We start from the raw sequence: 14973 nt of genomic DNA on the forward strand, positions 1-14973 counted from the left end.
CATTTTCAGGTTGTATAAAATGGTCCTACTTAGCTTGAACAGAATTAATACAGCTACCAACAATTATGAATAATCACAGCTTGTAACATTAAAAATAGGATAGGATTTCATTCAATTAAAAATGACAAAGAATGCTAATGAACATATTTGGATTGATTTTTCAGCTACTGATTACATATTTTTCTAAAAATTCACACTTCTCAGTTTGATCATGGATTTACTCCAATATCAATGCTATTGATGTGCTAGCACTTAATCTATTTAAGTAAAAGTGCATAATCATTCTAAAAAGGGAAAATTGTTGTGGGTATTAACATGACTGCCCTAAAAAAATGCATTTGGTTTTGATGATGTTGTAAATCTGAGAAATGAAAATGCCCACATTTTAAAACTTGATTGTGTAAACAAGGTCTACAGCACTTTATGGTGTATAGATCAAGCCGAAATTTGCAAAGAACTGCAGATTCCCTGACATAAAGTAATGAGAAGGCTGCTGTTCTGCAGATAGCGGTAGCCAAAACTTCTCACAGTCTTCACATCTGACTTCCCCTTTAGGCAATACTTTTTCAAAACGTACAGAAGTGCCATTTCAGCTTTACTTTATGGGGTCATGGTGATGTCCAGTGGCTAATCAAATTAGGTTAATTGGAAACATTATCCCAATGGATATCACCTAGGCTTTGGCTCCTATTTAAAGGTGATATTCTGGCTTTAAATCAGGTTGCAACTGCTTCTTGAACTCAGCACTGGTGTAATTCTTGCCTAATTACATATATTTTTTTTTAAGTTGAGGTAGGTATTTACGGTGCTCTTATGCTCTTCCTCTTATGCTCTCTTCCTATTAGACTTAGAAATTGCCCAGCCAACAAACTATGGAAAAAAACTACAGAATAAGCCAGAGAGAGGTAGTCCTAAAATATCTTTCTAGTCACACTTGCTTACTGTGTATTCAAATGTATTCAAGCAGAGGAAACAGCCTAGTCAACAAGGGAAAACAGCAGTAGGAAGGCTCCAATAATGATTTGTTTTAACAACTTCATGATTGTTTGATGTTACATCTCAGGGTCTCCAGGGACTGTTCACTTGAAGTTCCTAAATATGAACAAAGGGAGGACCTTGAGTAAGTGCGGTATCCAGGATGACTTTAAGTAAAGGGAACTTCTTCATTTTTAATGCGGGTAATGCAGCAGAGTGACATGTCAAATTTACACTGTTTCCATTTACAACTACATATTCCTGTAATGAGTAGCAAGCTGGAAAATATGACTCAGAAAACTAAGTAAAGCTGATGCAGAAGAGATCTATCTATAAGATGATAACACAACTAAGGGTTAGAAGGAAAATATTGATGAAGCAGAGGACACAATTTATGTCTTGAAAGGCCTAAGCATTTTATGTCAAGGCCATTTTATCTATTACAGACACACAGGTAATACATAATAATATATCTCCTTGAGAGCTTACAGCTAAAAATCCAAATATGGGGTCCTGGTGGCCATGTGTGACTGTCCCCAGATCTCACTGAGACAAAACACTCCCTAGGTGCTCGTCTGCTTGCCTGTGAAGAGAGAAACCACTGCAGGCTATGATGTCTTGCTGGGTTTCTCAAGTGGTCAGAAACAAAAATCCTACTGAGACTTCCCACCTATAGTAGGAATCCATAGAATCATAGAATGGTTAGAGTTTGAAGGGACCTTAAAGATCATCTGGTTCCAACCTCCCTGCCCTGGGCAGGGACACCTCCCACTAGACCAGGCTGCTCAAAGCCCCATCCAGCCTGGCCTTGAACACCTCCAGGGATGGGGCAGCCACAACTTTCCTGGGCAACCTGTTCCAATGTCTCTTGTAGTTCATGTAAAGATGGGCTTTAATTCCTAATTTCTTGCACCAAAACTGAGGAGATCTAAACAAAGAGGACACAAACACTGATACAGGTGGTGACAGATGTGCAAAACTGGTGATCTGAGCACACTGTCTACAAACAGCATACAGGTACTGGAAATGTAGGCACTTGGAACTATAAAATAAGACTTTACCAAAACTTAATCTAGTTAGAATTCTGCCTAGGAAAATAAATTAGAATCATAGAATGTGTTGGGTTGGAAGGGACCTTTAAAGGTCATCTAGTCCAACCCCCCTGCAGTAAGCAGGGACATCTTCAACTGGATCAGATTGCTCAGAGCCTCATCAGGCCTGGCCCTGAATGTCTCCAGGGATGGGGCCTCCACCACAACTCTGGGCAACCTGTTCCAGTGTTTCAAATTATTTAGATTCATGCTGGGATACCCTATGTAATGCCCCAAATCTCAAAGAGAAAAAAGGAAAATGAAGCAAAAAGTGAGAAAGCACTGATGAAGTTGCTAAAAGATTTTTATAGAGAATGGGAAGAATGTCAGTGCTTAATAAAATCTTGAAGTCATCAATTAACGGACAATGATCAATGAGATTAAAAGCATTTTTTAGCATTAAAAGCAACAAAATTAACCTGAAGGCAGGCATAGTTTCATGAGAAAGAGTGAGATAATAAGCAGTTACGCATTAACATCCAACAGCTGGTTTGAGTCTATTTTTGGAAATAGCAAGCGTCAGTGCCTTGTGACGTTGGGGTAAAATTAAGAAAAAATTACTATCTGTTTTAAAGAGGGATGTGAGAGAGCACCTGCTAAAATTAAGCCTTTTCAAATCAGCAGACTTGGAAACTAGTAATCCAAGAGAATGAGCTACATAAGTTTTCTCGTATTAGTTTATAATAAATCTTCAAAATCAGTAAAAATTCCAAAGAAGTGAAAGAATGTCAATGCAAGTCAAATGGTTATTATTTAAAAGGTTGGCCAAATGACCCATAAAAGAGCCTGTGACCGATTCCCAGTGAAATAATGGGATCGTTAATTTGGAACTATCATCAACAAAAACCTGGAGTCTGAAAATATACCTATCAGTGTCTCTTCATGGAAATCATATCTTGTTTAAGTGTTTTTGTTATGCTTTTTTTTGGTTAGGATTATAGCTCTGAGTGATAAAAGTAATTTTATTGCTGTGAAGTATTCTCTAAGGTATTTAACATATTATCATGTAAAGAAATCTGAGAAGTGGGTTTGATCAATGTGTAGGTTTAAAGAAATGTAAAAAGAGGTATGAAGAAACATGTGACAGTTGTAGTCTTATCGATCTTGAAGATGAAAACTAATGAATTTATCTAGTCAGAATGTGAAGTTAGGAAATTCAGTTTAGTAGTTTTCCTTCTAGTAATAACAATTAAGCACCTAATAGACTATGAAGAAAGTGGTTTATACACTATTGTTGCTAACCTTTCTAACAAAGTGAAATTTTTTTTGCAAAGGCAAATCTCAGAAGACTCCACACTCTGTGAAATCAGGAGCTCGGAGGCGGCAGTCATAGTGGTCTCCTATATTTTATGAATCTAGAAAAGCTAAATTAATGCTGAGTGTACCAGGACTTAGGCACACATCTAAGTGTTTTCATCTTATAGAACCACTCTCAGAAAGCGGAATCTTTTTGCCAGCTGAGCCCTCCTACTAGAGATGGCTTCAGTGACACTGAGCATTGTTATATATTATTATACATCAGGCTCCATTTCTGTTCTGAAGACTCAAGGATGACTGAAGGAAGTGGTGTGATGAATAGTATCTGCTTTATTTCTTTGTTATTGTGTATTTGATGTTTTGTATTCTTTAAAAAGGATGTGCTGGGCAGCAGAAGGAGGGGTGGTGCTCCCTGTCTTGTCCCAGGTGCTGTGCTTTCGGTGATGAGAGGTTTTCTGGATGGTGAGGGGAAATTGCACTTTACCTGAGGGCAGCTGAACACGCAGAGCTCTAAGAAGCTTTGGGAGTGCAGGGTAACTCTGAGATGTCCAGCAAATCAGTAGCCTTGGAAGCTGCCTAGAAATGTAAAGAACAGGCATAGAGACAGGCCTGAGGAATGTCAGAAAGATGCTTTTTCTAAGAGACTGGAGGGGTTAGTGCAGAGTTTACTGCAACCCCGGGAGCCATTGAAAGGTTGTTGGCTGCAGAACAAGGCTGGAAGAATGCACTACCTCTTTCCACTGAGCCCTTCCTACAGTGCTGGATTAGAAGGAATTAATTTACAACGCTCTATTACTTCCATTTTTCTCACTCTGAATGTTCTTTATTATAAAAAGAAAGTCTTGTTTATGCTTTAATAAAATCTGGCTCTTGAGGATCAATAGTTTTTTGGTGCACTCCCTTCAAACAAAAGGCATGGGCATGGCCGTTCCATGTCTCTGGAGACTCCAGACCTTGTCACAAGAAAATCTCACACAACAGACACAGACCAAATGCTCTGTTTGGAATCTGTCAGCAAGACTGTGCTCTGGACTAATCTGTTTTTCTAGATGTCTGCCACATGGGAAAGCATCAATCCCTGCTGAGAAATTTCTGTTGACATCAGCTACAATAGGCTTAGGAGGAAAGGATGGAGGGGAAGAATTGCAAATATTGCCTCCTTAGTACAGGGCAGGACATGACCACTCTCAGATGACTACCACTGCAGATTTCCCTCAAAGGATCTGGTAATATTTTCCCAAATGTTGCAGCTGTTTCTTTTTCTCTGCTTATCCCAGATTTGGCCCTGCACAGTTCTGTGTTTACTGAAGGTGCATTTTATATGAATTTTTAAAAACAACTGTCTAGAAACTCTGGAATTACAGTAAAACCAGTCCAGCAATTCAATGTGAGCAATGTTTTCTCTTTAGGGCTTACTCCTATACTGTGATATCATTGAATCAACATTTGTAAAAGAACAGCTACCAAGCCGAAAAGTTGATGCCATGGATCATTTTCAGAAGTGTTTTGCAATTTTAAAATTATATCAGCCAAGAGTAGACAACAGCAGTTACAACACATCAAAAACCGTTGATGTGGCACAAGTCAAAGACTGGAAGGCAATCCGCGTTGATCTGGTCATAACCCCCTTTGAGCAATATGCATATGCTCTGTTGGGCTGGACGGGCTCCAGGGTAAGTAACCACAACAGTTTATGTTTTCTTAGCATTGCTAACCTATTTTTTCCTGTTGCAGGACTATTCGAGGTTCTTCCATTTAAAAAAAATGTTCCTGCTCTCCACACGTCACATTTCATGCTGTCATCAGCCCGTGATCATAGGTTGGAGCTGATGAACTCTTCACTGACGTTTATGGATGTCTCTCTAGAGGAGTTAACATCTCTTTTCCTCGGAGCTTAGCATTTAGGTTCATGGACCAAAGAGCTAGATTTTCAGTCAGTTGAGATGTCTTTTTACATCATACTAGTGTTAACAAGCAATTTGAAAGGTTACGGAGTAGAGAGATTATTTGGAAAGCATCACAGAATTTTACAGAAAATTAAACATTTGAGGAAGAGATGTTCTGAATTGGAACTTAATTGTTTTGTAGGAAATTGAAAGCAATTTGACGTATTTCTTTTTGGATTAGAAAAAATTGGTTGTATTAATTGAGTGTTTAAAATCGTAAAAAAAATGGAAAACTTTAAAAATTACACATTAGGTTTGAACTAGAATTAAATATGTTTTGATTGATATTTTAATAAGTTAAGAGAACTTGAAATGGTAGCTACTGTCACAATAGACACTGTAGTCAGTGGGTATAACATCACATAGTACAATATTTTCAAAATAAAAAAATTCTATCTAAATACAAACTCAAAACTCAAATGATTAATCTCTTTCCAGACAGAATTATTTTATAATCTGTTCTGCATGCTTGCCTTCTGATGTTCATTTTCTTAGGGAGTGATTACATGGTATAACAGAGACCTCCTGAGCCTGCTCTGACTGATCTTTTTGATATGCTAGAAGCAGTTACAGGTGCATTGCCACTCTGTTCTACTCAGGTTAATTGGAAGTTAATTGCCTGTTTTAGAGCAGGCAAAATGCTGCAACTGATGTATTCTCCTGCTGAGCTGATGAGTTACTTCAGCCACTTTTCTGTTTTGAGATAATAAAATGTATTTATTTGGACCTTGGATTAAGTCCTCCAGCTTCCGGGTCCTTCATATTCTGGAAGCGTTTGGCTACTTAAAAGCCCTTCTCTCAACTCTGTAGGTGGGTGCCTACACTAAAAATGCACTTTGTGAGGCCCTTTGGTTGAGCAGGCAATGACTCTGTCTTTCTCTGCCTCACTCAGCTCCTACTCCCTGTTGAGATAATTCACCTACGGACTGTGGGAGCCCATCATAGGCATGGAAAGTAAGCTTACTTTCTTGTACAGTACCCAACTATTCTCAGACTAACCAACTGAAATGATGGACTATTGCCTATCAAAACATTGTCCTTTCAGAGCATCCATTTTTTCAGCCTATTGTCTTTCAATAGAGGTCATTTTTACATGTTTGTTTATTATTTGCTTTGGTGTTGGAGCTCTTACACAAGGGATAACCGTTTTTATTTGTCAGAGTTGCTCATATTTGCTATATCTTTTACAGCAATTTGGACGTGATTTGAGGAGATATGCTACTCATGAAAGGAAGATGATATTGGATAACCATGCCTTATATGACAGGAAAAAGGTACTGTTTATACTCAGAAATAAAGCTATCATGTTTTTATTTCTGAGTATGTGTTTTCATTTTATTTTTGATATTCAAGAATATAGAATATTTTAGCTTGATTCTCTATCTATTTTGTGGTAAAACAGTCCCCTCTTCACACAATTTAGCTTCACAGGCAGAGCCTGATTAAATCTGAACAAGTAAATACAGAAATCTTTTTTGGCATTGCTGAGGTAATTTCTGAAATGTTACAAGAAACATACAGTAGACAATGGTATTACAAGGAATTGTGCAACCTTCACAAAACTGAGAAAAACTCATCTGCAAGTATTTGTAAAAAATATTTTACTGTCCCATTTCAGAACAAAAGGTCATTTCCGTGTCACAGGCACATTTTCAAAAGGGATTGTGCTGACATTTCAAAGGAAAAAGGGATATTGAGTGGTACAGGCTCAACTAGAAGGCCTGAGGAAGTTTTTCTGGAGTGTGATACTAAGTGGAGACCAGGGATCATCCTGCTTTTAAAGCCCTGCATTCAAAAGTCTGTGTGGCGTTCTGTTTAGTCAGGCTTGCTAATCTTGGTAGTAATCGGTAGTATTTCTGGTCTAAATGCTCTTGGCTGCAGTTACACAGATCTCTGCATTTATTTGGCTTAATGTCTGTATTTGTATTAGGCCATTTTAATAATAAGCAAAAATCAATATTGAAGATGTTTATTGATGTCATTATAGGGGAAGGCAAAAGTACCACGTCAAGACTTTACATTAATCTTTCCGTTATATTCCTCAAAGAATGGAGACTGCTCTTAGCATCTCTACTTACATGCAGCATTGTCTCGTTGTTTGTGAGACGCAGCAGTGATTTAAGCCCTCACTCCATTTCAGCTGTCTCCGTAAGTGCTTCTCGGGCTCAGATGCTATAGCATCCTCAGTTCACATACAAACCTGGGGAAATGATCAGACTAATGATGCATTTAGTCAAATATCCTGTCTCCAACAATTGTCAATATTAGATGCTGCAGAAGAAAATATAAAGTTGCATAATAGATAAATATGCCATCAAATGTCTAAGGGGGGATGTTTCTTCACGAACTCAGGGATGATGTCAGCATTCAAAATATAAACTCTTTGCCTCAACACAATATAGCAAATGTTATTATCTGCAAGTTAATATGAGCTCTGTTAAATAGCTTTTTGGGTGTAACAGATAACTGCACTAGGGAAATACAAGGAATTTAAGAAATGCCACTGTTATTTTTTGTGTGCAGCAAAATTTACTTGCCTGGTGTAGAAGTATATATCATTAAATCTGTTTTACCCAGAACCCTGATGCATTCAGTGATGCAAAATGGACACTGTTCATTCATGAAGAGCATCAATCAGTATTATTTGTTCTGTATTGTGTTTAGGCTTCATATCTGACATACCATTCAAATCCTTCTGGGAAAGAATATTTGAGTTTCCATATGAATCTCACTGGACTAGCCAGGATGTTTCACAGATAAGTAATGAGTTTATCTTCACAATGCCTTCTGGGAAGAAAGATGCTCTTGTCTTCCCAAATTTTCAAGTAAAGAACTGAGACAGAGAAAGATATAAGGCCCTAGTTTTGCCTGAATTTTGTCCTGTTGAGTGTCTGCCTCAGGACTTTGAAAAATGTGTGGAATTGTGTATGTCCATGACATGTTTCCCAAAGCCATCAGCTGTAGCTGTAACTTAATTTCCAGACTTTCTATCTGTCAACTTACATTTCCTCACTGCACTACCCAAAAACAAAGAAAAAGAATTAGTGTATGAAATGAGAAGAAAGATTTAAAAAAATGTTTCCTGTTACGTTTTATGATGCAGGAATTCTATGACAAGGGATAAGGAAAAAAAAAATCCAAGTCTTTAGGGCAAATTTGAACTGTCTCGAACCATTAAGTCCTTACTCTAGGACTTCCATATATCAGATGAATTACGTGAATGGATCAAATGTCCCTTTCCACTGGGGACTCTGTTTGCTTTCATATGTTTGCCTCCCCTCTCCCCCCAAAATACCTAAGTCTCCCTTTTCTCATTTAATCCCAGACATTTTACTTCCAAATTTTATTTTCTGCTGCAAAACACAGACATACTACAGGTTTCAAAACAAGAAGTCATGACAGTATCTTGACACAGAATACTGTTCTTGTCTCTGCTGTATTCTCAGAAATAGCTAAATTACACTAGCTGAAATTTTCTATAAAGAAAGAAAATTCTAAGGCAGATACTCAATATGAAAAGTTTCAGACCAGGCAGCACTGAAATTATAACGCACTTAAAACAGGGCCATTTATCAAGTAGTGCCATTCTAACAAGAAGCAAGGCGACATCCCCTGCCCTGCTTCTAAGTATTCTACTATTTATAATCTCATGTGTTAAATTTGAATATTTTTTTCTTATTTTTAACTTTGCAATTCAATTTTGTATTATTCCCGTCATGGACATTTTGAACAAAAAGCCTTCCATACTGCCACCGAAAGTGTAATAAAGTCAAGAATGTGCATAATACAGCAATGGTGTCTGTAACTGTGAAAGTTGAGGTGGTGACCCATAGCGGAAGACAAGTTTGCAGTACGTTGTGTGGCTGCCAAGGCTGATTAATTTTTAGGGTCATCAGGTTGGTAAGCTTAAAATCAGTGCTGCAAATATGTAGTAACTTTAGTGCTGTTTCAGGGAACATATATCCAAATCGTGAAATGTTTATGGTTTTTCTTCTTAATTTAATTATGAAGACTAGAGAATCTTCTTCATTGTAATTCTGGTGCTTTTATTTAAAAAACATTTCACTAGGGGGGAACACTAAAAACATGGATGTTTTAACTGTATCATCTCTTAAATTTAGATTGGAACATGAACACGTGTATTTCATAGGGACATTTTTCTTTGTGGTAGGAAATCTTCCTTTCTCAAAAGAAAGCTTCCTCAAAGGTAAAGACAATCAGGAAGCAGATATCCTTGTGCAAGCTGCTCAAGATCCCTCAATACAACCTTAATTAATGTTAATTAGGCACCATCCATAAAAACTGAATCACATCTTTTCCATATTTCTCTTCTTGTTTGCTGAAGAGAGGTGACATGATGTCACTGGCTCTGTCCAGGCAGACAAACTTTCAAGCACGAGACTGTAACAGTCACTGGGGTGTAATTCAGCAGCAGGGCCAAACCCTTTCTGCTTCATTCTTCTTTTATAACTCTTGTGTGTGTATACAGCAAAAGGGATAGAAAGGTCAGGGAGAGCCAAACTAGTTCTCCATCCTGATGAAGACCAAATCCTTTCTTTGAAAACACTTGCCTGTGGTCAATTTAAAATTTTGCAATTTTGGTATAAGAAGTTAATAAACCATGCTATAGCAAATATACTTTGATTATTTATTTTTTTGATGGAATGTAACAGCACCTGTAAGAGAATGTCTTTTGTTATAAAAGACAATAGTTTCCTGGTTTGCTCTACATTCCAATGTATAATTTGATATACTTTATTCTTCTGTGTTAATATTTATCAGCCCTTGGCACTGGAGCTTCCACTGTGGCCCACTGCCTGAAATGTGATGCGTGTCAGAGAATCCCAGATTCCGGCGTTCAAGGGGAGAGTCCTGGTTCCTTTAATGTATTTCCAAAGGGATTCTGACAGGAATAGGGAGCATTAACACGGCAGTTAGGAATCAATTACATAGCTTTGCAGAGGGGAACAAAAGGAACAGATATTTCCTCCAGGGACTCGTTACAAAGTTACACTGTGAAATTATTCCTCAGCCTTGATTTTTTTTTTTTCCTAATGTGAATCTTTTTGATATATCTGTGGGTTTGGGAAGACAGTGTGCAACTACCAAACTAATGATTTTTTCAGTTCTGTAATAAAAAGGGCATTTTGTAGATCTTTGGCAAGAAAATTGTGACAACAAAAATTGAATATTTACTACCAATTATCTGTCAGCCTCTTTTTCATATAGGATTAGTGGATGTCCAAGTCTGTGCCTCTTTAGAACTGTGTCCTAAAGCTATGGAAATCTGCACTCGTATATACCAACTCGAAGTATGACGTTTCTGTGATTTACACCAGCTGGAAATCAAACCTTACAATGATTCCTACACTTATGGAATGAAGGAGTTTGTTGATCAGCCATCAGGAAGAAAGAGCAATTGTGTATTCCCTGTGTCTTGTTATTATTGCTGTTGCACTGGTTACAAATGGCACCACACGTTCACGAACCAGGCCAATAAAATTCTCCCTGTAAAACTTTCCTGATCCATGAAAGAACAATATTCTCTCTAAGTAAAGTAGAAGTGCTTTTGCAAAAATTAATTTCCTTTTTCCATGGGAATTGTAAATCAGGTCAGCTGAACAATAGGCCCTTCCTTAGAAAAATTAAGGTCTTTAAGCTGGAAACTGTGGCATCACTGGTTGTTTTTACACCCCTCCGTGTTGGATTGGGAGTCATTTATCCCTTAACCAACTGTAAAGAATTTCTGGTTACAACATGCACGGTGTCTAGACTTCATCAGGAGCTAATAAGAGTGTAAGCGCTGACTGCTGTTACGTATCTATGTAACGTGGTCATCAGTTCACTGCCTGAACTGCAGTTTTCAGTCTGCGGGCATATAAACAGTTTGTCACATACTGAGATTTGAAGGGCACTTTCTTTGCAATGATTAGAAGTTTGTGATGTACTAAGGCAGTCATTAGCAAGTTCTGACAACATCCCGACAGCTTTTTAACTGGAAGATATGGAGGGAGATCTAGCGGCTTTAACTAAAGAAGATATAGCTCTAAACCCTGTTTTATTTTTAAACAGCTGTCTTTAAGCTGAATAACTAACATTGCGTGAGAATGCAATAAATGTGTGATTTACTTCCACTTTAATGTTTTATTATCTTTAAAGTGATTTTTAAAGTGGCTCGAAAACCACGGGCTTTCTATTCTTAAAGGAGTAGCTGTCCTTGAAGTATGAGTGCTTCTCCCATTTTACAGTGTCAGCAACCTGGAATAAGATTCAGGAAATGCAAAGGCTGTTGGTTGCTCCCTTACCAAACTCTGGTGCTGTTAGCTAGAGCAAAGTATCCTTGTCATGCAGAAGGGCACTGTGGAGAGTGTCTGAAGCTGGACTCTATGATATTGGATTTTTGCACTCTTCACCAGGAGGCTTGGTAAGACTTAACGTGGAATGACTGTTCTCCCACGAAATGGCTCTCAGACTCAAGAGTGTGCTTTTCATCAGTAAGAATATGACTGAAGGAAAAGGTTCCTCTTTCTCCAGAATACGAAATGCTACAGTCCAGTCAGCTTATAAACTTAGCATCATCTTTACCTTTGAGGTTCGCTCCACCGTAAATATAATGTCTTCTTAGCTGTCTGTACTCTTCATGCCTTTAATTTTTCTCTATGATTAATCTCATCCAAGTCTCCATTTCTTCATTTGACGTCGTTTCATTCAGTTTTGTAGACTCCAAAAGTTTTGTAGACTCCAGTGTTGCTGCCTACTTTGTCCTGAGTACTACTAACGCCACTTCAAAATCCAGGGAATGACTGTAAAAAGGATAGCTACAACTTAGTGGTGTAAAGTTCCTTTCCTTCCCATGGTATCAAAAGGATCCAGTAGGCCCTTGTGAGTTACCTAGAGAGCTGCTGTAGCTCTAGAAGACATAAGCTATGTCTTTCTGCTGAAATTAAAATCAACCAATTCTAAATATAGCTTAGATTCCAGACTGTAAGCACTAAAATGAAATTAAATTTTGAAACATTTCATCATCAAGAAAAGTTGTGTTTTTAATTTAAGCTGATTTTGTTTAACTTCTGTTATTCTGATGTTTGCTGTTAGCTGCTCTTTGGCATTGCTGCAAAACCTTTTTGTTGCTTGTTACTCGTAAAATTCCACAGGAACATAAATATGTTGGATTCCTTTCTTTTTTTTTTTTTTTTTTTTTTCCCCCTGACTGACTCCCTGGATGTTATCTGAGGTTGCAGCTCGGCGTTTCATTAATACCAGACTGTTGTGATCCTGTTCTTCCTCATGGCTCATCCATTTGCAGATCCAATTCAGATACCCAGTCTTTGTTATAAACAGCTGTAGATTTGGTGCAGTCCGGCTCTTTGAAGCCCTCTCTGCTCCCTCTAGTTCTCTATGTGTAGTCACTGGATACAAAAGGTCCTTCTTCAGCTTCCAAAAAACCTGCCAAGACACTATGCCTGTCACTGGTATCTGAAGTGTTTACACTGATGACTGCGAAGACAGTCATCCCAAAAACTTCCATTCCCGTTGAGGAAGTACAGCCTACATAACCGTTAGTCTTTAAAGGAAAGGCTGAATGAGGCAGCTGAAAATAAAGTGATGCTTTGTCAGTTTGATTTTTCAGGGTGTGCACTGTCCAAGCTCTGAACTTGGAAATGTCTTAAGTGCACAGCCAAATCACTCTGAAATGTGTATGTAAAATTTTGCACGTACTGCTGGTGTTTTGGCTCAACAGAGAAAACAATCCAGAACAGCTGTTAACATGTGTGGAAGGCATTCCTATGCAGACTAGAAATAACATCTGGAGATGACCTACTCTATTTGTGCCTTTTCTTACTCTGCAGTAGGTCTGTTCTTGCCTAGTACATATCTCTTTTCTGGTTTCACTTTGTAACAGGGCATCATGTCAGGATGGTAGACTGATGTGATTAGAGTCAGCCAAAGGATCATGTACCTGTTCAGACATGTGACATCAGAGGGCATATTCAAACAATTTTTAGCTTTTCATGTTCTCTGAATGTTTTCTGATTCCTCTTTTAATCCTGATTTGGCTTGTGAAAAGCAACATGAGAAGGAATAGAGCATTTTGACATTTGGAATGAAGTGACGATTGTGCGAGCTGAAGAGATCACGTACATCATTGTAAGATGGCATGAGGAAGGAGGATGGTCCAGAGGTTTGACTAATAGCTTGCAACTTGGGTCCCATTGTAGCCAAATTTTCTCTGTAGTTTTGAGCAAGTCATTTAACCTTCCTTGATCTCACTTCCCAACAGTAAAACCTAATTCCCACAATGCAAAGGTACAGTGAGGATAAGTAGTTAAACGCTGTGGCAAATCCTAGTTTGATTTAATGAAGGATTTTGATCACTCAGAGTTTTGCCTTTTCTTATAAATGGGAGAAAGAACAAATGTTTAATGAAGAATTTTGATCATTCAAAATCTGCTTGTTCTCCTAATCAGAGGGAAAGTCAAAATGTTGACACTTTCTGCAAAGGGAAATGTTTTTTCTCTCAGCTTTGGAAACAATCCACAGATTGGACTGTTCCAAACCTCCAAAGCTCAGACAGCTCTTGGGGCTGCAAGCTCAGAGGTGTTTGGCTTGGCTGGCTGCTCCAGGCTCATGGAGCCAATAACCTCTGGGGACGCCGGCTCTGATGTCATTAAAATGACTTATTTGAATTCAGGCTCCCAGTAGCCTGTCAAGCAAGTTGTTGAGAAGATGGACAAGCTGTCAGGAGCTGAAATAGGCTGATTTTTAAAATTGCCTGGTAAACTAGATTCTATTGGATTATTTTTTTTCAGGGCAATATTATGATATCATTTTTGCAGAACACCCAGGTTTAAGTAAGAAAACTCCAACAAAACAAAATTCATTAGTGTTTTGCTGAATAGGTCTGTTCACAAGGCAATGGGATATTATGTTTGTGTGACTATACATGTGTCAAGTAGAAATGTTCCCTAGAACTGTCTTTTCTCTGGGAATCCTAGGAAGTTTGTATTCCAGTCATTCTCAGGCAGCAGCATCCATATATCGTGTTTCTCCGTAGAGCTTGGTGTAAGGATGCCCCAAACCTAAGTCCAGAAGATGCTTCTGAAAGGTCTACTGTGCTATGCAAAGCCCAGCCCTACCACTTATGCTGTGGATAAATTTGAGTTTTTAAAACTCAAGGATTTATCGTCCTTTTTTACTATTACTTCTACCCAAAATTCCTCATCTGAATTAATTTAAAATCATTACCAAATACTTCAGAACCCATATTGTTAGAAAACAAGCTGCTTTTTGGTTATTTTTACATTTTGGCAACTGGAAACTATTCCTTGTAGCTACAGTGAAGAAGAATGCTTAAAACTTCCCCACTGTACTTCACACAGTTTCAGCTGTGGTGGGATTCTCTATTGCTTTTTCCTTTCAGTCAAGGTATATTCACTGTACTTGATGCTGTTTGCTGTTCAGCTTTTACTCAGAGCCAAAGAGCCTGGGAGAAGTCTGCTGTGTTCAGTGCCTGAGCTGTAATCATTTGCCATTTCATAGGACAAGACTCTGCATAAAACAGGAACTAGTTTCAGCTGCTCCATGCCAGAACTTCTGACTGATATATTTCCTCAAATCATTATCTTTTGAGTACATAAGCGAGCAAGTGGGAGTTAGGCTGAATGAGAGGTGGGATGGGCTCCATGCCTTAAGCTGCTGCAGGT

The 14973-nt window shown here is 38.2% G+C and overlaps 1 protein-coding gene across 1 annotated transcript in view; it reads left to right on the plus strand.

Annotated features, from left to right (window-relative positions):
• Positions 1-14973, plus strand: part of DNTT (DNA nucleotidylexotransferase) — a 93370-nt gene that overhangs the window by 60929 nt on the left and 17468 nt on the right. The window contains exons 9-10 of the mRNA XM_074591050.1: positions 4733-4996; positions 6460-6543. Of these exons, the coding sequence (XP_074447151.1) occupies positions 4733-4996; positions 6460-6543 (348 nt within the window). The remainder of the gene's footprint in view (positions 1-4732; positions 4997-6459; positions 6544-14973) is intronic.

The sequence above is a fragment of the Larus michahellis genome, chromosome 6 (genome assembly GCF_964199755.1).
Source record: "Larus michahellis chromosome 6, bLarMic1.1, whole genome shotgun sequence".
Lineage (NCBI taxonomy): Eukaryota > Metazoa > Chordata > Aves > Charadriiformes > Laridae > Larus > Larus michahellis.